Source organism: Bombina bombina, chromosome 9 (assembly GCF_027579735.1).
Source record: "Bombina bombina isolate aBomBom1 chromosome 9, aBomBom1.pri, whole genome shotgun sequence".
NCBI lineage: Eukaryota > Metazoa > Chordata > Amphibia > Anura > Bombinatoridae > Bombina > Bombina bombina.
In genome coordinates this window covers 65,809,905-65,832,417 of record NC_069507.1, presented here as the reverse complement: position 1 = coordinate 65,832,417, position 22,513 = coordinate 65,809,905, and the positions used below count along the sequence as shown (strand labels likewise).

General features: G+C 39.2%; 1 protein-coding gene across 2 annotated transcripts in view; it reads left to right on the top strand.

Moving 5' to 3' along the window:
• Positions 1–22,513, top strand: part of VSTM4 (V-set and transmembrane domain containing 4) — a 102,229-nt gene that overhangs the window by 69,025 nt on the left and 10,691 nt on the right. The window contains exons 5-6 of one of the 2 annotated variants that reach the window (XM_053692184.1): positions 13,348–13,372; positions 22,167–22,276. In XM_053692184.1, coding sequence (XP_053548159.1) covers positions 13,348–13,372; positions 22,167–22,276 — 135 coding nt within the window. Of the gene's footprint in view, positions 1–13,347; positions 13,373–22,163; positions 22,277–22,513 lie in introns of both variants that reach the window. The other variant, XM_053692183.1, reaches the window with a different exon arrangement.

The window sequence follows — 22,513 nt, the reverse complement described above, 5'->3', positions numbered from 1 at the left end:
ATACTATTTATTATAGTGTTTGCAAGGCGGGAGTGCGGCGGTTTAGGGGTTAATACATTTATTATAGTAGCGGTAAGGTCCGGTCGGCAGATTAGGGGTTAATACTTGAAGTTAGGTGGCGGCGACGTTGGGGGGGCAGATTAGGGGTTAATAAATATTATGTAGGGGTCGGCGATGTTAGTAGATTAGGGGTTCATAGGGATAATGTAGGTGGCGGCGATGTGCGGTCAGCAGATTAGGGGTTAAAAATATTTATTATAGTGGCGGCGATGTGGGGGGCCTCGGTTTAGGGGTACATAGGTAGTTTATGGGTGTTAGTGTACTTTAGAGCACTGTAGTTAAGAGCTTTATATACCGGCGTTAGCCCATTAAGCTCTTAACTACAGCCTTTCCATGGGCGGTAGGAGTCTTGTCGGTAGAGGGTCTACCGCTCACTTCAGCCAAGACTCTAAATACCAGCGTTAGGAAGATCCCATTGAAAATATAGGATACGCAATTGGCGTAAGGGGATCTGCGGTATGGAAAAGTTGCGGCTTGAAAGTGAGCGTTAGACCCTTTCCTGCCTGACTCTAAATACCAGTGGGCGGCCAAAAGCAGCTTTAGGACCCCTTAACGCTGCTTTTGACGGCTAACGCAAAACTCTAAATCTAGGCGAAAGTTACCTGTAAAATAAAACCTAACCTAAGTTACACTAACACCTAACGCTACACTACAATTAAATCAATTCCCTAAATTAAATACAATTAAATAAATTAAATGAGCTAAATCACAAAAAAAACCACTAAATTGCAGAAAATAAAAAACAAATTACAAGATATTTAAACTAATTACTCCTAATCTAATAGCCCTATCAAAATAAAAAAAAGCCCCCCCCCCAAATTAAAAAAAAAACCCTAGCCTAAACTAAACTATCAATAGCCCTTAAAAGGGCCTTTTGCGGGGGAATTGCCCAAAAAGAAATCAGCTCTTTTACCTGTAAAAAAAAATTACAAACAACCCCCCCAACAGTAAAACCCACCACCCACACAACCAACCCCCCAAATAAAAGCCTAACTAAAAAAAACTAAGCTCCCCATTGCCCTGAAAAGGGCATTTGGATGGGCATTGCCCTTAAATGGGCATTTAGCTCTATTGCAGGACCAAAGCCCTAACCTAAAAAATAAACCCACCCAATACACCCTTAAAAAATCCTAACACTAACCCCCGAATATTCACTTACCATGAGAAGTCTTCATCCAAGCGGCAAGATGTCCTCAACGAAGCCGGCAGAAGTGGTCCTCCAGACGGGCAGAAGTGGTCCTCCAGATGGGCAGAAGTCTTCATCCAGATGGCATCTTCTATCTTCATCCTTCCGGCGCAGAGCGGGTCCATCTTCAAGACATCCGACGCGGTGCATCCTCTTCTTCCAACGGACTAACGACGAATGAAGGTACCTTTTAAATGACGTCATCCAAGATGGCGTCCCTTAGATTCCGATTGGCTGATAGAATTCTATCAGCCAATTGGAATAAAGGTAGAAAAAATCCTATTGGCTGATTGGATCAGCCAATAGGATTGAGCTTGCATTCCATTGGCTGATCCAAACAGCCAATATAATGCAAGCTCAATCCTATTGGCTGATTGGTTCAGTCAATAGGATTTTTTCTACCTTAATTCCGATTGGCTGATAGAATTCTATCAGCCAATCGGCATCTAAGGGACACCATCTTGGATGATATCATTTAAAGGAACCGTCATTCAGTAAGAAGACTCCGGATGAAGAGGATGCTCCGCGTCGGATGTCTTGAAGATGGAGCCGCTCCGCGTCGGATGGATGAAGATAGAAGATGCCGACTGGATGAACACTTCTGCCCGTCTGGAGAACCACTTCGCCCCGCTTGGATGAAGACTTCTCCCAGCTTCGTTGAGGACTTCGGCCCGGTTGAATGAAGACTTCTGCCGCTTCCTTGAGGATGGTTGTCCGGTCTTCAGAACAGTAAGTCGATCTTCAGGGGGTTAGTGTTAGGTTTTTCTAAGGGTGTATTGGGTGGGTTTTATTTTTTAGATTAGGGTTTGGGCCGCAAAAGAGCTTACTGCCCTTTTAAGGGCAATGCCCATCCAAATGCCCTTTTCAGGGCAATGGGGAGTTTAGGTTTTTTTAGTTAGTATTTTATTTGGGGGGTTGGTTGTGTGGATGGTGGGTTTTACTGTTGGGGGGGGTTGTTTGTATTTTTTTTTACAGGTAAAAGAGCTGATTACTTTGGGGCAATGCCCCGCAAAAGGCCCTTTTATGGGCTATTGATAGTTTAGTTTAGGCTAGGGTTTTTTTTATTTTGGGGGGGCTTTTTATTTTGATAGGGCTATTAGATTAGGTGTAATTAGTTTAAATATCTTGTAATTTGTTTTTTTTATTTTCTGTAATTTAGTGTTTGTTTGTTTTTGTGATTTAGCTAATTTAATTTAATTTATTTAATTGTATTTAATTTAGGGAATTGATTTAATTGTAGTGTAAGGTTAGGTGTTAGTGTAATTTAGGTTAGGTTTTATTTTACAGGTAAATTTGTATTTATTTTAGCTAGGTAGTTAGTAAATAGTTAATAACTATTTAATAACTATTCTACCTAGTTAAAATAAATACAAACTTGCCTGTAAAATAAAAATAAACCCTTACGCCTAGATTTAGAGTTTTGCGGTAGCCGTCAAAACCAGCGTTAGGGGGTCCTAACGCTGGTTTTTACCGCCCGCTGGTATTTGGAGTCAGTCAGGAAAGGGTCTAATGCTCACTTTCCAGCCGCGACTTTTCCATACCACAGATCCCCTTATGCCATTTGCGTATCCTATCTTTTCAATGGGATTTTCTAACGCTGGTATTAAGAGTCTTGGCTGAAGTGAGCGTTAGAAATCTAACGACAAGACTCCAGCCGCAGAAAAAAAACAGGAGTTAAGAGCTTTTTGGGCTAACGCCGGTTCATAAAGCTCTTAACTACTGTGGTCTAAAGTACACTAACACCCATAAACTACCTATGTACCCCTAAACCGAGGTCCCCCCACATCGCCGCCACTGTATTAATTTTTTTTAACCCCTAATCTGCCGACCGCACACCACCGCCACCTACGTTATACTTATGTACCCCTAATCTGCTGCCCCTAACACCACCGACCCCTATATTATATTTATTAACCCCTAATCTGCCCCCCACAATGTCGCCTCCACCTACCTACAATTATTAACCCCTAATCTGCCGACCGGACCTCACCGCTACTATAATAAATGTATTAACCCCTAATCCGCCTCACTCCCCCTATAATAAATAGTATTAACCTCTAATCTGCCCTCACTAACATCGCCGACACCTACCTACAATTATTAACCCCTAATCTGCCGACCGGACCTCGCCGCTACTCTAATAAATTTATTAACCCCTAAAGCTAAGTCTAAGCCTAACCCTAACACCCCTCTAAATTAAATATAATTTTAATCTAACGAAATAAATTAACTCTTATTAAATAAATTATTCCTATTTAAAGCTAAATACTTACCTGTAAAATAAACCCTAATACAGGGAGTGCAGAATTATTAGGCAAATGAGTATTTTGACCACATCATCCTCTTTATGCATGTTGTCTTACTCCAAGCTGTATAGGCTCGAAAGCCTACTACCAATTAAGCATATTAGGTGATGTGCATCTCTGTAATGAGAAGGGGTGTGGTCTAATGACATCAACACCCTATATCAGGTGTGCATAATTATTAGGCAACTTCGTTTCCTTTGGCAAAATGGGTCAAAAGAAGGACTTGACAGGCTCAGAAAAGTCAAAAATAGTGAGATATCTTGCAGAGGGATGCAGCACTCTTAAAATTGCAAAGCTTCTGAAGCGTGATCATCGAACAATCAAGCGTTTCATTCAAAATAGTCAACAGGGTCGCAAGAAGCGTGTGAAAAAACCAAGGCGCAAAATAACTGCCCATGAACTGAGAAAAGTCAAGCGTGCAGCTGCCAAGATGCCACTTGCCACCAGTTTGGCCATATTTCAGAGCTCAATAACCAAGGTGAGGGGAGCTAGAGGTAAAATTAGTGGTGATTGTATGTTACTGTGTAACCTAAATAAAAGTTTATGCTTAAGCGTTATGGTTGAAAAAATAATATATTTATTTTAAAACACTTTAAAACATGTGCATAGTAAAAGTATAGAGCTCTATTACTTTAAGACATATAAAACAAAATATACAAATTGTAATAACAATAATTGAGGCTTGATAATAGTTGCTAAAATATTGTACACTTATTTGCTTGCTTAAATATTGTACATTTTTTGCTTGCTTCTGTGTTCTATACGGTCCCTTTTAAGGCTTTAAAAGTTTAGTATTAATGTTCTTCTAGTACTCACGATTTTGTCTTGAGTGTAAAAGGCTTTTTAGCTTTATGGGGTTATAAAAAACGTTGTGGAGGCAAAATACGTTTGGAGTAAATACAGCCTTAAAGTTGACAATCTTGCTTTTTGTAGTTTTGGAGGTTAATATGAACAAGCTGTTGATTTGTTTCTATTTCCTTTGTTAGGCTGATACAATGTATATCTCCAATTTGTTGTACTAGAGAAAAGTCTTAGCCGTTTTAGCGCTGATAAGGTGCTTGAAAGTTCCTCAAATTTTTCGTGAGGGTTTTAAATTGAATTATCCGTTGGTCTCTGAGACTGTGTACCCTATTTTGTACTAGTATGTTATTCAGGGTTTGCTGGAGTCTCTAAGAGGCTTATAGCGTTTGAAAATTCCTCAATCTTTAGCAGGAGTTTGTTTGCGAATTACCGTTGGTCTCTGAGACTGTATACCCTATTTAGTGCTAGTATGCTATTCAGGGTTTGCAGGAGTCTCTAAGAGGCTTATAGCGTTTGAAAATTCCTCAATCTTTAGCAGGAGTTTGTTTGCGAATTACCGTTGGTCTCTGAGACTGTTTACCCTTTAGAATTTGTTCAGGGTTTGCAGGAGTCTCTAAGAGGCAGTTCTGTCTGTTGTCCGATGATTTTCTTCTTTTGCGCTTATTATTTCAAGCGCTAGATAGAGCTGAATCCGTTGAAAGGAAAATAGTTCTTGTCCCACAGTGTGGGCATTAACTGTCAAAGAGGGTGCACACTCAGGTGGGCAGATCTACGCGTTTCGGCGGGTGCCTTTATCAATATCAAATGCCTTTATATAAGGCACCCGCCGAAACGCGTAGATCTGCCCACCTGAGTGTGCACCCTCTTTGACAGTTAATGCCCACACTGTGGGACAAGAACTATTTTCCTTTCAACGGATTCAGCTCTATCTAGCGCTTGAAATAATAAGCGCAAAAGAAGAAAATCATCGGACAACAGACAGAACTGCCTCTTAGAGACTCCTGCAAACCCTGAACAAATTCTAAAGGGTAAACAGTCTCAGAGACCAACGGTAATTCGCAAACAAACTCCTGCTAAAGATTGAGGAATTTTCAAACGCTATAAGCCTCTTAGAGACTCCTGCAAACCCTGAATAGCATACTAGCACTAAATAGGGTATACAGTCTCAGAGACCAACGGTAATTCGCAAACAAACTCCTGCTAAAGATTGAGGAATTTTCAAACGCTATAAGCCTCTTAGAGACTCCAGCAAACCCTGAATAACATACTAGTACAAAATAGGGTACACAGTCTCAGAGACCAACGGATAATTCAATTTAAAACCCTCACGAAAAATTTGAGGAACTTTCAAGCACCTTATCAGCGCTAAAACGGCTAAGACTTTTCTCTAGTACAACAAATTGGAGATATACATTGTATCAGCCTAACAAAGGAAATAGAAACAAATCAACAGCTTGTTCATATTAACCTCCAAAACTACAAAAAGCAAGATTGTCAACTTTAAGGCTGTATTTACTCCAAACGTATTTTGCCTCCACAACGTTTTTTATAACCCCATAAAGCTAAAAAGCCTTTTACACTCAAGACAAAATCGTGAGTACTAGAAGAACATTAATACTAAACTTTTAAAGCCTTAAAAGGGACCGTATAGAACACAGAAGCAAGCAAAAAATGTACAATATTTAAGCAAGCAAATAAGTGTACAATATTTTAGCAACTATTATCAAGCCTCAATTATTGTTATTACAATTTGTATATTTTGTTTTATATGTCTTAAAGTAATAGAGCTCTATACTTTTACTATGCACATGTTTTAAAGTGTTTTAAAATAAATATATTATTTTTTCAACCATAACGCTTAAGCATAAACTTTTATTTAGGTTACACAGTAACATACAATCACCACTAATTTTACCTCTAGCTCCCCTCACCTTGGTTATTGCGCTTCATTCTTAGACAGTTGTTTGAAGGAACAATTGTCACACTTGTAGGGTTTAGAGCGTGGTTATATTAACCAATTTTCCCAACATTAACACTCACCAGGTGCACTCACTCTAAACTTGTTTTTTCACTAACCATATTTCAGAGCTGCAACATCACTGGAGTGCCCAAAAGCACAAGGTGTGCAATACTCAGAGACATGGCCAAGGTAAGAAAGGCTGAAAGACGACCACCACTGAACAAGACACACAAGCTCAAACGTCAAGACTGGGCCAAGAAATATCTCAAGACTGATTTTTCTAAGGTTTTATGGACTGATGAAATGAGAGTGAGTCTTGATGGGCCAGATGGATGGGCCCGTGGCTGGATTGGTAAAGGGCAGAGAGCTCCAGTCCGACTCAGACGCCAGCAAGGTGGAGGTGGAGTACTGGTTTGGGCTGGTATCATCAAAGATGAGCTTGTGGGGCCTTTTCGGGTTGAGGATGGAGTCAAGCTCAACTCCCAGTCCTACTGCCAGTTTCTGGAAGACACCTTCTTCAAGCAGTGGTACAGGAAGAAGTCTGCATCCTTCAAGAAAAACATGATTTTCATGCAGGACAATGCTCCATCACACGCGTCCAAGTACTCCACAGCGTGGCTGGCAAGAAAGGGTATAAAAGAAGAAAATCTAATGACATGGCCTCCTTGTTCACCTGATCTGAACCCCATTGAGAACCTGTGGTCCATCATCAAATGTGAGATTTACAAGAAGGGAAAACAGTACACCTCTCTGAACAGTGTCTGGGAGGCTGTGGTTGCTGCTGCACGCAATGTTGATGGTGAACAGATCAAAACACTGACAGAATCCATGGATGGCAGGCTTTTGAGTGTCCTTGCAAAGAAAGGTGGCTATATTGGTCACTGATTTGTTTTTGTTTTGTTTTTGAATGTCAGAAATGTATATTTGTGAATGTTGAGATGTTATATTGGTTTCACTGGTAAAAAAAAAAAAAAATTGAAATGGGTATATATTTGTTTTTTGTTAAGTTGCCTAATAATTATGCACAGTAATAGTCACCTGCACACACAGATATCCCCCTAAAATAGCTAAAACTAAAAACAAACTAAAAACTACTTCCAAAAATATTCAGCTTTGATATTAATGAGTTTTTTGGGTTCATTGAGAACATGGTTGTTGTTCAATAATAAAATTAATCCTCAAAAATACAACTTGCCTAATAATTCTGCACTCCCTGTATAGCTACAATATAAATTATAATTATATTGTAGCTATTTTAGGACTAATATTTATTTTACAGGCAACTTTGTATTTATTTTAACCAGGTACAATAGCTATTAAATAGTTAATAACTATTTAATAGCTACCTAGTTAAAATAATTACAAATAATTACCTGTAAAATAAATCCTAACCTAAGTTACAATTAAACCTAACACTACACTATCAATAAATTAATTAAATAAAATACCTACAATTATCTACAATTAAACCTAACACTACACTATCAATAAATTAATTAAATACAATACCTAAAAATAAATACAATTAAATAAACTAACTAAAGTAGAAAAAATAAAAAAGAACTAAGTTACAAAAAATAAAAAATATTTACAGACATTAGAAAAATATTACAACAATATTAAGCTAATTAGACCTACTCTAAGCCCCCTAATAAAATAACAAAGACCCCCAAAATAAAAAAATGCCCTACCCTATTCTAAATTAAAAAAGTATAAAGCTCTTTTACCTTACCAGCCCTTAAAAGGGCCTTTAGCGGGGCATGCCCCAAAGAAAACTGCTCTTTTGCCTGTAAAAAAAAAACATACAATACCCCCCCAACATTACAACCCACCACCCACATACACCTAATCTAACCCAAAGCCCCCTTAAATAAACCTAACACTAAGCCCCTGAAGATGTCCCTACCTTGTCTTCACCACACCGGGTTCACTGATCCGTCCTGGCTCCGACGTCTTCATCCAAGCCCAAGCGTGGGCTGAAGATGTCCATGATCCGGCTGAAGTCTTGATCCAAGCGGGAGCTGAAGAGGTCCATGATCCGGCTGAAGTCTTCATCCAAGCAGGAGCTGAAGAGGTCCATGATCCGGCTGAAGTCTTCTATCAAGCGGCATCTTCAATCTTCTTTCTTCCGGATCCATATTTATCCCGCCGACGCGGAACATCCATCTTCACCGACGACTTCCCAACGAATGACGGTTCCTTTAAGGGACGTCATCCAAGAAGGCGTCCCTCGAATTCCGATTGGCTGATAGGATTCTATCAGCCAATCGGAATTAAGGTAGGAAAATTCTGATTGGCTGATGGAATCAGCCAATCAGATTCAAGTTCAATCCGATTGGCTGATCCAATCAGCCAATCAGATTGAGCTCGCATTCTATTGGCTGATCAGAACAGCCAATAGAATGCGAGCTCAATCTGATTAGTTCTTTTTTATTTTTTGTACTTTAGTTAGTTTATTTAATTGTATTTATTTGTAGGTATTTTATTTAATTAATTTATTGATAGTGTAGTGTTAGGTTTAATTGTAACTTAGGTTAGGATTTATTTTACAGGTACTTTTGTAATTATTTTAACTAGGTAGCTATTAAATAGTAAATAACTATTTAATAGCTATTGTACCTGGTTAAAATAATTACAAAGTTGCCTGTAAAATAAATATAAATCCTAAAATAGCTACAATATAATTATTCGTTATATTGTAGCTATATTAGGGTTTATTTTACAGGTAAGTATTTAGCTTTAAATAGGAATAATTTATTTAATAAGAGTTAATTTATTTCGTTAGATAAAAATTATATTTAACTTAGGGGGGTGTTAGTGTTAAGGTTAGACTTAGCTTTAGGGGTTAATAACTTTATTATAGTAGCGGCGAGGTCCGGTCGGCAGATTAGGGGTTAATACTTGAAGTTAAGTGTCGGCGATGTTAGGGAGGGCAGATTAGGGGTTAATACTATTTATTATAGGGTTAGTGAGGCGGGAGTGAGGCGGATTAGGGGTTAATAACTTTATTATAGTAGCGGTGAGGTCCGGTCGGCAGATTAGGGGTTAATAATTGTAGGTAGGTGGAGGCGACGTTGGGGGCGGCAGATTAGGGGTTAATAAATATAATATAGGGGTGGGCGGTGTTAGGGGCAGCAGATTAGGGGTTCATAGGGATAACGTAGGTTGCGGCAGTGTACGGAGCGGCAGATTAGGGGTTAAAAAAAATATGCAGGTGTCGGCGATAGCGGGGGCGGCAGATTAGGGGTTAATAAGTGTAAGGTTAGGGGTGTTTAGACTCGGGGTACATGTTAGGATGTTAGGTGCAGACTTAGGAAGTGTTTCCCCATAGGAAACAATGGGGCTGCGTTAGGAGCTGAACGCTGCTTTTTTGCAGGTGTTAGGTTTTTTTTCAGCTCAAACTGCCCCATTGTTTCCTATGGGGGAATCGTGCACGAGCACGTTTTTTAAGCTGGCCGCGTCCGTAAGCACCGCTGGTATTGAGAGTTGCAGTGGCGGTAAATATGCTATACGCTCCCTTTTTGGAGCCTAACGCAGCCCTTCTGTGAACTCTAAATACCAGCGGTATTTAAAAGGTGCGGCCAAAAAAAAGCACGCGTAGCTAACGCACCCCTTCTAACGCAAAACTCCAACTCTAGGCCTTAGATAGCTACAATGTAACTCTTAGTTATATTGTAGCTATCTTAGGGTTTATTTTATAGATAAGTATTTAGTTTTAAATAGGAATAATTTAGTTAATGATAGTAGGTTTTATTTAGATTTATTTTAATTATATTTAAGTTAGGGGGTGTTAGGGTTAGACTTAGATTTAGGGGTTAATACATTTAATATAGTGGCAGCGACATTGGGGGCGGCAGATTAGGGTTAATAAGTGTAGGTAGGTTGCGGCGACATTGGGGGCGGCAGATTAGGGGTTCATAATTATAATGTAGGTGGCGGCGATGTCCGGAGAGGCAGATTAGGGGTTAATAAGTATAATGCAGGTGTCGGTGATGTCGGGGGCGGCAGATTAGGGGTTAATAAGTGTAAGATTAGGGGTGTTTAGATTCGGGGTTCATGTTAGGGTGTTAGGTGTAAACATAAAATGTGTTTCCCCATAGGAATCAATGGGGCTGCGTTACGGAGCTTTACGCTGCTTTTTTGCAGGTGTTAGACTTTTTCTCTGCCGTCTCTCCCCATTGATGTCTATGGTAGAAATCGTGCACGAGCACGTACGACCAGCTCACCGCTGACTTAAGCAGCACTGGTATTGGAGTGCGGTATGGAGCACAATTTTGCTCTACGCTCACTTCTTGTCTTTTAACACCGGGTTTGTAAAAACCTGTAATACCAGCACTGTAGGGAAGTGAGCGGTGAGAAAAAACTGCTTGTTAGCACCGCACAGCTCATAACGAAAAACTCATAAATCTGGCCGTATGTACGCAATATGTTCTAAGTATTTCTAAATAGATATTGTAGATATTCTATATATATACAGTATATCTGTTTATATCTATACCTATATATAATCATGTGTATGTGTGTGTGTGTGTGTGTGTGTATGTGTGTGTATATATATATATATATATATATATATATATATATCTCAAAATAACAAGAGTATTGCATTGAGCAATGATACTTTTTTATTGGACTAACTTATTAGTCCAATAAAAAAGTATCATTGCTCAATGCAATACTCTTGTTATTTTGATATCTAAATCTCTGGACTAACACGGCTACTCCAATCAACGTATATATATATACCTGTATATTTATGTATGTATGTATGTGTATATATATATATATATAAGAGCTAGGAAAGGGAGGGCACTCTCAGGATTTATATACATCAAAGTTAGTTTATTGCTTATAACAACAACGTTAGAAAGTCATAAGGATAGGTCGACGTTTCGGCTTACATAGAAGCCTTCATCAAGACAGATGAACAACTCACAACGGCGACTTGCAGCCGCACACAACACCACCAGCAAAACAGAATTCTGTTTTGCTGGTGGTGTTGTGTGCGGCTGCAAGTCGCCGTTGTGAGTTGTTCATCTGTCTTGATGAAGGCGTCTATGTAAGCCGAAACGTCGACCTATCCTTATGACTTTCTAACGTTGTTGTTATAAACAATAAACTAACTTTGATGTATATAAATCCTGAGAGTGCCCTCCCTTTCCTAGCTCTTATCTACAATCCATTGAGGATTGCACCCAGGTGCTTCATTATTAGTTGAAGCTGGAGTGCTGGAGCACGTGCTAATTGGATATATATATATATATATATATATATATATATATATATATATATATATATATATATATATATATATATATATATATATATATATATACACATTATATATACATACATATTTCTACATATATCTGAAGGTATTTTGGTACAATATATATTAATGAATAAATAGAACATATTCTGCTATGTGATTGGAATGTGAAATATTCATATTTTCATGTCGGGTTAGCACACATTAGAATATGCAATCGGGTTTGCGTGAGAGTAGGGTGTTAGGTTCTTTTTTTGCTCCATTGACTTCTATGGGGGAATACGTTAACACGCATCCTAACTTCGCTTTTTCGGGGCATCAGGTTAGGGCTTGAGCGAAAATGTTTTACTTTCAACCTGACAAGTGTAAAATACTGCTCCACTGCTCTAGCCCTCAGTATTTTGTACAGAAACCCCCACTGCATCCCCTTGTCACTCTGGGCTCCATTTATTAAGCAGCGGATGCTGTTTCGGAGGCCCATCCTTTTAAGCTCGCCTGAAACGTAAGTTAAGAAGCAGCGGTTATAAGATCACTGCTTCTTAACCTGTCCGCCACCTATTAAAATCTTCCCAATTCGATACGATCGGGATGATTGACAGGCCCTGCTAGCGCCCGAGTGGCCGCCAGTGAGCAGGGGGCGGCATTGCACAAGCATTTCCCCAGAAATGCTTGTGCAATGTTAAGTCTGCATTTAGCGATACCGAGCGGACATGATTTGCTATAGCGAATCATGTCCGCTCGAGATATGATAAATCTACCCCTTTGTGTCAGCTTATCTGTTAGTGCCCCTGGTGTTTAGGGATCCAGTAAGGATGTGATATATGAAGAGATATAAGACCCCTAGGGGCATATTTATTAAGCTCTGTACAGAGCTTGATGTCCCGTGTTTCCGGGGAGCCTTTAGGCTCGCCGGAAACAGACGTTATGAAGCAGCGGTCTAAAGACTACTGCTCCATAACTCGTCCGCCTGCTCTGAGGCGGCGGACAGAAATCAACCAGGTCGAATACGATCGGGTTGATTGACACCCCCTGCTAGTGGCCAATTGGCCACAAATCTGATTTGCCGCCTTTGCAAAATGCACACATTGCTTTTCATCCTCCAAGGGAGTGTGATACAAGAACAATTTTTACATAAAAGCAAGAGGTTTATGTTAATGACCTTTTAAGGCCCACTGTAGGTGTCAAGAGGGCAGAGTGACAAAAAGGGATCTGGGATAGAGTAGGGAAAGGAAGACCAAAAACATATGATGAAGAGACAGAAAAGACACAGGGGAAACCATCTCAGAAGAGGGACAAGACCTGCACCAGCATGACATATTACTGACAGACAATAATACTGGGACTTTATTACACAGGGTAGGCTACCTCAAGGGGGTCCAACCTTTTTATCATGTGGGCCATACTTTTTTCCACTGTAAATGCACCAGAGTAAGTTTTAGAAATACTAAACATCTGCCTGACAACAAGGTACAGTGATATACTTATCCAGACAGACTCATATACATCATCTTTAGTTTTCTGCCTCCTGCTTGTAGATCATTACACCTTTGCTGCTTGATAACAAATATTGCTATTGTATTAAAAAACAAAAAACTCCTCCTTGGTTCAGACATATACAGTATCCTATAGAGAGAAGGGAAGGTCCAGATACAATCCAGTGGAGAGCAACAATGTGGGCCTAGGTCTTAGATTGGACAAACCATAGCTAACTGCATGTCACATGATTATTTATAATAATACAGTTCTGTTTTTTTTTTCTTTTCAGTGAAGTGGAAATGTCCCCACGAGAGGTAAGTGGATGTGCTCGAGCACTTGCTATTGGTCACACATACAGGACACAACTACACATTATAAAAATAAAAAGTGTGTAATGCTGATATTTCTGATTTCTAGGAAAATAATCACTCCCTGTAAATGCAAAATACAGAATTAAATCCCAAGTGAGACCCTTTTCAAACCTGATTGAAGTTCTCAGTCTGTGTTTAACAATTAGTTGTAATTTATACTGATAAATAGAGATGGTTCAGCCTGTCATTTTATTTTTTTACATGTTCCATTTTGATATATATACGTGGAATCTGCAGAGCGTTCCTAATTTAAACCAACATTACTAACATCTGCAATGTCTTGTATGGGACAGGGACTATGACCTGACACTCCCCTCAGCACAATGGTCCTCTGTTTGTAGTCACGAGAGGACAGGAAGTTGTCTGACCCTGTGCACTCATAGCAGCTGTGTGTATATGTGCATGCGTGTGTCCTTTTGTGTGATGCACAACAAAGCTCTGACTATCTTGCTTAGCTACTCATAATTTTATATAAGCCACTGGGTGTACATGTGAGTGTATTTGTGCTGAGGTGCATGTGAATATTCTTTATTCTATTAAGGTTTATTATCAGGCATGCAGGTGACAAGGGGTAGCAAAATAATTATAATATAAGCAGGTATCAAATTCTCCAAAATAATGCTCTGGACTCTGCATTGTGGATAACAATAAGATAGTAAACTGTACAAGTGTTAATATTGCAGAGAATGAGCTACAAATACCAATCCTAATATAAAGCTCAAACATTGTGCCAGTTAAACTAACTTTTTGAATTACCCAAGAGGCCACTTTTGGACATCCACCACCTGTGAAACTATTAAGGCTGTGACACACTGCAAGCAGAGCGACGCGCAGCGTGTACATGCAGCTGTGTGCGCTCAGTGTGTCCTGCCTTTTCATCTTTTAGCACTCTGCTGCGTCAGGTCGCGTAGCTGAGCGCTCAGAGATGAAATATCTGAACTTCAGAAGCGATGCGACGCGGAGCGAAGCAGCTGCTTTGCCTCGCGTTGCTCAGCTTGCAGTGTGTCACAGCCTTAAGTGTCTCTGTTTCACAAAAAGGACACCACATAGCAACATAAACATGTCTCAAGTTAAAATTTGTGTTTCTAATTAGAATATCTCACCTGAGCAGCGAGAATTTGAATATCAGGCCCTAAGAGCCTACATTATAAATAATTACAAAACCGGGGTTTACAACATGAGACCCATGAGCGGTCTACTTAAAGGGACAGTAAACCTTAAAATTAATGTTATATAATTCTGCACATAGTGCAGAATTATATAACATTATATTAGCCAAACTTTATAACACATAATATTCCCTTTTCATTTTTAACAAAAAACGCTGTTTTACAGACCCGCTCTCTGCGCTCTGCTGAGCGGGTCTGCTTTTTTTCCTCAGCGCATCGGGCCAGCTGTATAGTCACAGCCCGGCCCGACCGTGCCATAACATTAAGTGCAGCTCGCTCCTGCTCTGTCTGACAGCAGGAGCGAGCTGCACTTAATGTTATGGCGCGGTCGGCCGGGCTGTGACTATACAGCTGGCCCGATGCGCTGAGGAAAAAAAGCAGACCCGCTCAGCAGAGCGCAGAGAGCGAGTCTGTAAAACAGCGTTTTTTGTTAAAAATGAAAAGGGAATATTATGTGTTATAATGTTTGGCTAATATAATGTTATATAATTCTGCACTATGTGCAGAATTATATAACATTAATTTTAAGGTTTACTGTCCCTTTAATTTCTGTCCATGCAGGCGAGGTTTTGAATATCAGGCTATTAGAGAGCAGGAGCTTTTATCAATAAAGCTAGGTGTCTATCATTTTAATGTAGGGCTTCTCACATTATTAACATAAATACCTACTAATCTGTATATAACTGCAAGATGTCATAGATAAATAGGGGAATAATATCATATAAGGCCTCACTGATTTCAAGAGGATTAGTACAGCCAGACTAAAAAAGTTGCACAAAACACTTCAAAAATACATTACAAAGTACAGTTACACTCATAACAACACTGTCTAATTAGTGATGTAGCGAACATAAAAATTTGGGTTTGCGAACGGCGAACGCGAACTTCCGCAAAAGTTTGCGGGCGAACCGCCATATACTTCAATAGGCAGGCAAATTTTAAAACCCACAGGGACTCTTTCTGGACACAATAGTGATGGAAAAGTGGTTTCAAGGGGACTAACACCTGGACTATGGCATGCCAGAGGGGGATCCATGGCAAAACTCCCATGGAAAATTACATAGTTGATGCAGAGTCTGGTTTTAATCCATAAAGGGCATAAATCACCTAACATTATAAAATATGAAGAAAAAATTGAAAAAAACACACTTTTTCTAACTTTGACCCCCAAAATCTGTTGAACATCTACAACCACCAACAAACAACCATGCTAAATAGTTTCTAAATTTTGTCCTGAGTTTAGAAATACCCAATGTTAACATGTTCTTTGCTTTTTTTTGCAAGTTATAGGAAATAAATACAAGAAGCACTTTGCTATTTCAAAACCAGTTTTTTTTTCAAAATGAGCGCTAGTTACATTGGAACCCTGATATCTGTCAGGATTTTCATGTCAGGTTAGGCTATTGAGAATACATGATGGTATTTTACCCTCAGAGTATAGTCTGAGTTAGCAATATTTTAACCCAGAATATACTCTGAGGTATCAGTATTTTACCCTCAACACAGACATCCCAACCTGCAAAAACTAATTTCAGGGAGGTGGCTTCACCCGCTACTGCGCCGCCACCCCCCCTCCCAGTTATATATTGGACACCTTGAAACTCTAAATAAGATAGAGCCTTATCACTAAAGTAGCTTCCCACTAAAGTCACATAAAAAAGTAGCTTTATTGCACAACCACATACAACAAACCTATTTTCCAGTGATCGTACGCTTGTTGAATGCTTAAATATTTTAGAATACGAAGTTTAATTACATGCAGTAAATAAGGTAGTATTTGTGTTTTTGTTTATTAAAATCAATGGGGGCTTTATGGTTACTGATGCATGCTTTGAGGGTTCTATAATGTCCCAGCAACTAAAGGCATTCCTTTAAGAAACACTTTTCCGGATTTGGGCCACAATGGATCATGGTACTTGGAGTTTCAGGGAGATTGCATTCCATTTGCTAGCATCAGCGAGCCGCTATTACAATCAGGGAGACTCCATGAACATCATGGAGAGCTGGGATGTCTGCTCAACATATAGTCTGAGGTAGCAATATTTTACCCCAGAATATAGTCTGAGGTATCAATATTTCACCCTTAAAATATAGTCTGAGGTATCAATATTTTAGCCCAGAATATAGTCTGAGATATCAATATTGTACCCTCAAAATATAGTCTAGTCTGAGGTATCAATATTTTACCACAGAATATAGTCTGAGGTATCAATATTTTACCCTCAAAATATAGTCTGAGGTATCAATATTTTACCCCAGAATATAGTCTGAGGTATCAATATTTTACCCTCAGAGTATAGACTGGGCTATCAATATTTTACCCCCAGAGTATAATCTGAGGTATCAATATTTTACCACAGAATATAGTCTGAGGTATCAATATTTTACCCTCAAAATATAGTCTGAGGTATCAATATTGTACCCTCAAAATATAGTCTGAGGTATCAATATTGTACCCTCAAAATATAGTCTGAGGTATCAATATTTTACCCTCAAAATATAGTATGAGGTATCAATATTTTACCCCCAGAGTATAATCTGACGAAGCAATATATTTTACCCCAGAATATAGTCTGAGGTAGCAATATTTTACAGCCAGAATATGATCTGAGGTTATCAGTATTTTACCCCCAGAATATAGTCTAGGGTATCAATAGTTTACCCTCAAAATATAGTCTGAGGTAACAAAATTTTACTCCCAGAATATACAGGTGAAACTCGAAAAATTTGAATATTGTGCAATAGTTTATTTATTTAATTAATGTAACTTAAAAGATGAAACTAATATATGAGATAGACTCATTACATGCAAAGCAAGATAGTTCAAGTCGTGATTTGTCATAATTGTGATGATTATGGCTTACAGCTCATGAAAACCCCAAATCCACAATCTCAGAAAATTAGAATATTACATGCAATCAATAAAACAAGGATTGTACATAGAACAATATCGGACCTCTGAAAAGTATAAGCATGCATACTGTATGTACTCAGTACTTGGTTTGGGCCCCTTTTGCAGCAATTACTGCCTCAATGCGACGTGGCATGGAAGCGATCAGCCTGTGGCACTGCTGAGGTGTTATGGAAGACCAGGATGCCTCAATAGCGGCCTTCAGCTCTTCTGCATTGTTCGGTCTTATGTCTCTCATCTTTCTCTTGGCAATGCCCCATAGATTCTCTATGGGGTTCAGGTCAGGCGAGTTTTCTGGCCAATCAAGAACAGTAATCCCACTGTCATTGAACCAGGTTTTAGTGCTTTTGGCAGTGTGGGCAGGTGCCAAGTCCTGCTGGAAAATGAAGTCAGCATCCCCATAGAGCTCGTCTGTGGAAGGAAGCATGAAGTGCTCCAAAATCTCCTGGTAGACGGCTGTGTTGACCCTGGACTTAATGAAGCACAGTGGACCAACACCAGCTCCTTGGTTTCCAAATGAGATGCAAAATTTTCTCTCATCAGAAAAGAGGACTTTGGACCACTGAGCAACAGACCAGGTCTGTTTTTCTTTAGCCCTGGTAAGACGCTTCTGACGTTGTTTGTTGTTCAGGAGTGGCTTGACAAGAGGAATACGACATTTGAAGCCCATGTCCAGGATCCATCTGTGTGTGGTGGCTCTTGATGCACTGGCTCCAGCCTCAGTCCACTCCTTGTAAAAGTCCCCAACACTTTTGAATGGCCTTTTCCTGACAATCCTCTCCAGGCTGTGGTCATCCCTGCTGCTTGTGCACCTTTTTTCTTCCACACTTTTCCCTTCCACATAACTTTCTATTAATGTGCTTTGATACAGCACTTTGGGAACATCCAACTTCTTTTGCAATTACCTTTTGAGGCTTTCCCTCCTTATGGAGGGTGTCAATGATGGTTTTCTGCACAACTGTCAGGCCAGCAGTCTTTCCCATGATTGTGATTCCTACTGAACCAGACTGAGAGACCATTTAAAGGCTGAGGAACCCTTTGCATGTGTTATGGCTTAATTAGCTGATTAATGTGGGACACTTTGAGCCTAGAATATTGCACCTTTTCACAATATTCTAATTTTCTGAAATTGTGGATTTCATGAGCTGTAAGCCATAATCATCACAATTATGACAAATCACGGCTTGAACTATCTTGCTTTGCCTGTAATGAGTCTATCTCATATATTAGTTTCACCTTTTAAGTTGCATTAGTGAAATAAATTAACTTTTGCACAATATTCTAATTTTTCGAGTTTCACCTGTAGTTGGAGGTATCAATATTTTATCCACAGAATATAATCTGAGGTATCAATAGTTTTCCCTCAAAATATTGGATGAGGTATCAATATTTTACCCTCAAAATAATATTTTAACTAAATTAATATCCGAAGACTGCACCAACAAAAATGAAAGAAAATTTTAAACACACTGATAAAAAAGTCAGTTTTTATTTGTTTTATTTAATTTTTTTAAGGGTTTAATACTTACCTTAACCCCTTAAAGACCATAGCACTTTTCCATTTTCTGTCCGTTTGGGACCAAGGCTATTTTTACATTTCTGCGGTGTTTGTGTTTAGCTGTAATTTTCCTCTTACTCATTTACTGTGTACCCACACATATTATATACCGTTTTTCTCGCCATTAAATGGACTTTCTAAAGATATTTTCATCATACAGTGTCTTATAATTTACTATAAATCTGTTATACATCTACAACCACCAAAAAACACCCATGCTAAATAGTTTCTAAATTTTGTCCTGAGTTTAGAAATACCCAATTTTAACATGCTCTTTGATTTTTTTGCAAGTTATAGGGCAATAAGTACAAGTAGCACTTTGCTATTTCCAAACCATTTTTTTTTTTCAAAATTAGCGATAGTTACATTAGAACACTGATATCTTTCAGGAATCCCTGAATATCCCTTGACATGTGTATATATATATATATTTTTAGAAGACCTCCTAAAGTATTGATCTAGGCCCATTTTGGTATATTTCATGCCACCATTTCACTGCCATATGCGATCAAATAAAAAAAATTGTTCACTTTTTCATAAACTTTTTTGCAAACTTTAGGTTTCTCACTGAAATTATTTACAAACAGCTTGTGCAATTATGGCACAAATGGTTGCAAATGCTTCTCTGGGATCCCCTTTGTTCAGAAATAGCAGACTTATATGGCTTTGGCATTGCTTTTTGGTAACTAGAAGGCTGCTAAATGCCGCTGCGCACCACACTCGTATTATGCCCAGCAGTGAAGGGATTAATTAGGGAGCTTGTAGGGTTAATTTTAGCTTTAGTGTAGTGTAGTAGACAACCCAAAGTATTGATCTAGGCCCATTTTGGTATATTTCATGCCACCATTTCACCGCCAAATGTGATCAAATAAAAAAAAATCGTTAAATTTTTCACAATTTTAGGTTTCTCACTGAAATTATTTACAAACAGCTTGTGCAATTATGGCACAAATGGTTGTAAATGCTTCTCTGGGATCCCCTTTGTTCAGAAATAGCAGACATATATGGCTTTGGCATTGCTTTTTGGTAATTAGAAGGCCACTAAATGCCACTGTGCACCACACATGTATTATGCCCAGCAGTGAAGGGGTTAATTAGGGAGCTTGTAGGGTTAATTTTAGCTTTAGTGTAGTGTAGTAGACAACCCAAAGTATTGATCTAGGCCCATTCTGGTATATTTCATGCCACCATTTCACCGCCAAATGCGATCAAATAAAAAAATTTGTTCACTTTTTCACAAACTTTTTTTACAAACTTTAGGTTTCTCACTGAAATCATTTGCAAACAGCTTGTGCAATTATAGCACAAATGGTTGTAAATGCTTCTCTGGGATCCCCTTTGTTCAGAAATAGCAGACATATATGGCTTTGGCGTTGCTTTTTGGTAATTAGAAGGCCACTAAATGCCACTGTGCGCCACACATGTATTATGCCCAGCAGTGAAGGGGTTAATTAGGGAGCTTGTAGGGTTAATTTTAGCTTTAGTGTAGTGTAGTAGACAACCCAAAGTATTGATCTAGGCCCACTCTGGTATGTTTCATGCCACCATTTCACCGCCAAATGCGATCAAATAAAAAAATGTGTTCACTTTTTTACAAACTTTAGGTTTCTCACTGAAATTATTTGCAAACAGCTTGTGCAGTTATGGCACAAATGGTTGTAAATGCTTCTCTGGGATCCCCTTTGTTCAGAAATAGCAGACATATATGGCTTTGGCGTTGCTTTTTGGCAAATTAGTAGGCCGCTAAATGCCGCTGCGCACCACACTTGTATTATGCCCAGCAGTGAAGGGGTTAATTAGGTATCTTGTAGGGAGCTTGCAGGGTTAATTTTAGCTTTAGTGTAGAGATCAGCCTCCCACCTGAAACATCAGACCCCCTGATCTCTCCCTTCCCTCCCCCACCCCATGCCTGTACCAAAATAAAAAGTATTTTTTATTTTTTTATTTTTTTTATTAAAAAAAAAGCCATTTTCTGCTGTGTAGGATCCCCCTTAGCCCCCAACCTCCCTGATACCTCCCCTCTACCTTATTTGCACCATCTTGGGTAGTGGCAGCTGTCTGCCAGTACCCAGTTTACTATAAAATGTTTTGTTTTTCATTTTTTCCAATATTTTTCTGTAGTGTAGCTTCCCCCCCCCAGATCCCTTAGATCCTTTAGATCCCAATTCCCTCCCTCCTCTCTCCCACTTTATTATTGAAAACGTTCCCTAGTGTAGCGGTTCCCACCCGCTCCCGCCCCGTGCACGCGCCTGCCCCCACCCCCGCGTGCGCGCTCCTGGTGGCTCTGCCCGCGATCCCGCCCCCTCTGACTATTTGCAAACATCGATGGCCGCCCACCTGCCTCCCGCATCGGCTCCCACCCCCCAACGATCACGGCCATCGATGTCCAATGCAGAGAGGGCCATAGAGTGTCTCTCTCTGCATCGGATGGCCACATTTTTTTATTGCAGGATGCCTCAATATCGAGGCATCACTGCAATAACAGGAAAGCGGCTGGAAGCGATCAGGATCACTTCCACCGCATTCAAAGACCAACGACATATGGGGGTACTGCATTTTTTTGCAGGACGTACCACATATGTCGTTAGTCGTTAAGGGGTTAATGTGCTCTCCATGCTCTCCAGAGTACAGTAAGATAAGTATTGTAGTTACAGGCGAACTTTTCACCTATAGCTTTGAAACATTTACATACGTTTTAGCGGAAAAAAATGATGTAAATGTTTAACGACAATGCTCTGATCTAACCAATAACTGTGTATTTGCAGGGTGAGCTGCATTTCTTTAAAATCCTGTATAATAGAGGCAATCAGGAGGGAGAGAAAACACAATTTTCAGATGTACAAAGGCAAGAAAAATAAACAGTGCATATTACAATATTGTTTTATTTTTCTTAAACTGAAATAAAATATTTCCCTAAATGATTATCAAGCAACATCAAAGCTTTGCCTACTTGCTGTGTTCCCCCTTTATCCTGAAATAAAATATTTCCCTAAATGATTATCAAGCAACATCAAAGCTTTGCCTACTTGCTGTGTTCCCCCTTTATCCTGCCCTGCTCCCATCAAAATCTATGTTTCATAATGTCCTTCTCTTCAGCAGTGTGAACGGTAGACAAAGTGTCACAGATCTACTGTCACCTCTGCCCCCAAAAAAGAAGAAGCGGAAGAAACCTCAACAGGTAGAAATTCCACCGGAGTTACCTGTGAAAGGTATAGCCCATTTGCACTAAGTATATAGTGTGTGTGTATGTATGTATGTATGTGTATGTGTATATATATATATATATACAGTATATATATATGAGAGAGAGAGAGATGTGTGTATGTATGTGTATGTATATATATAAAAATCAGCAAAGTAAGGGAGTCACTCATCACTCACAGGGTCTTGTTAGTTAAGAACAAAGTCTTTATTTATCAATAAAGACTTTGTTCTTAACTACAAGA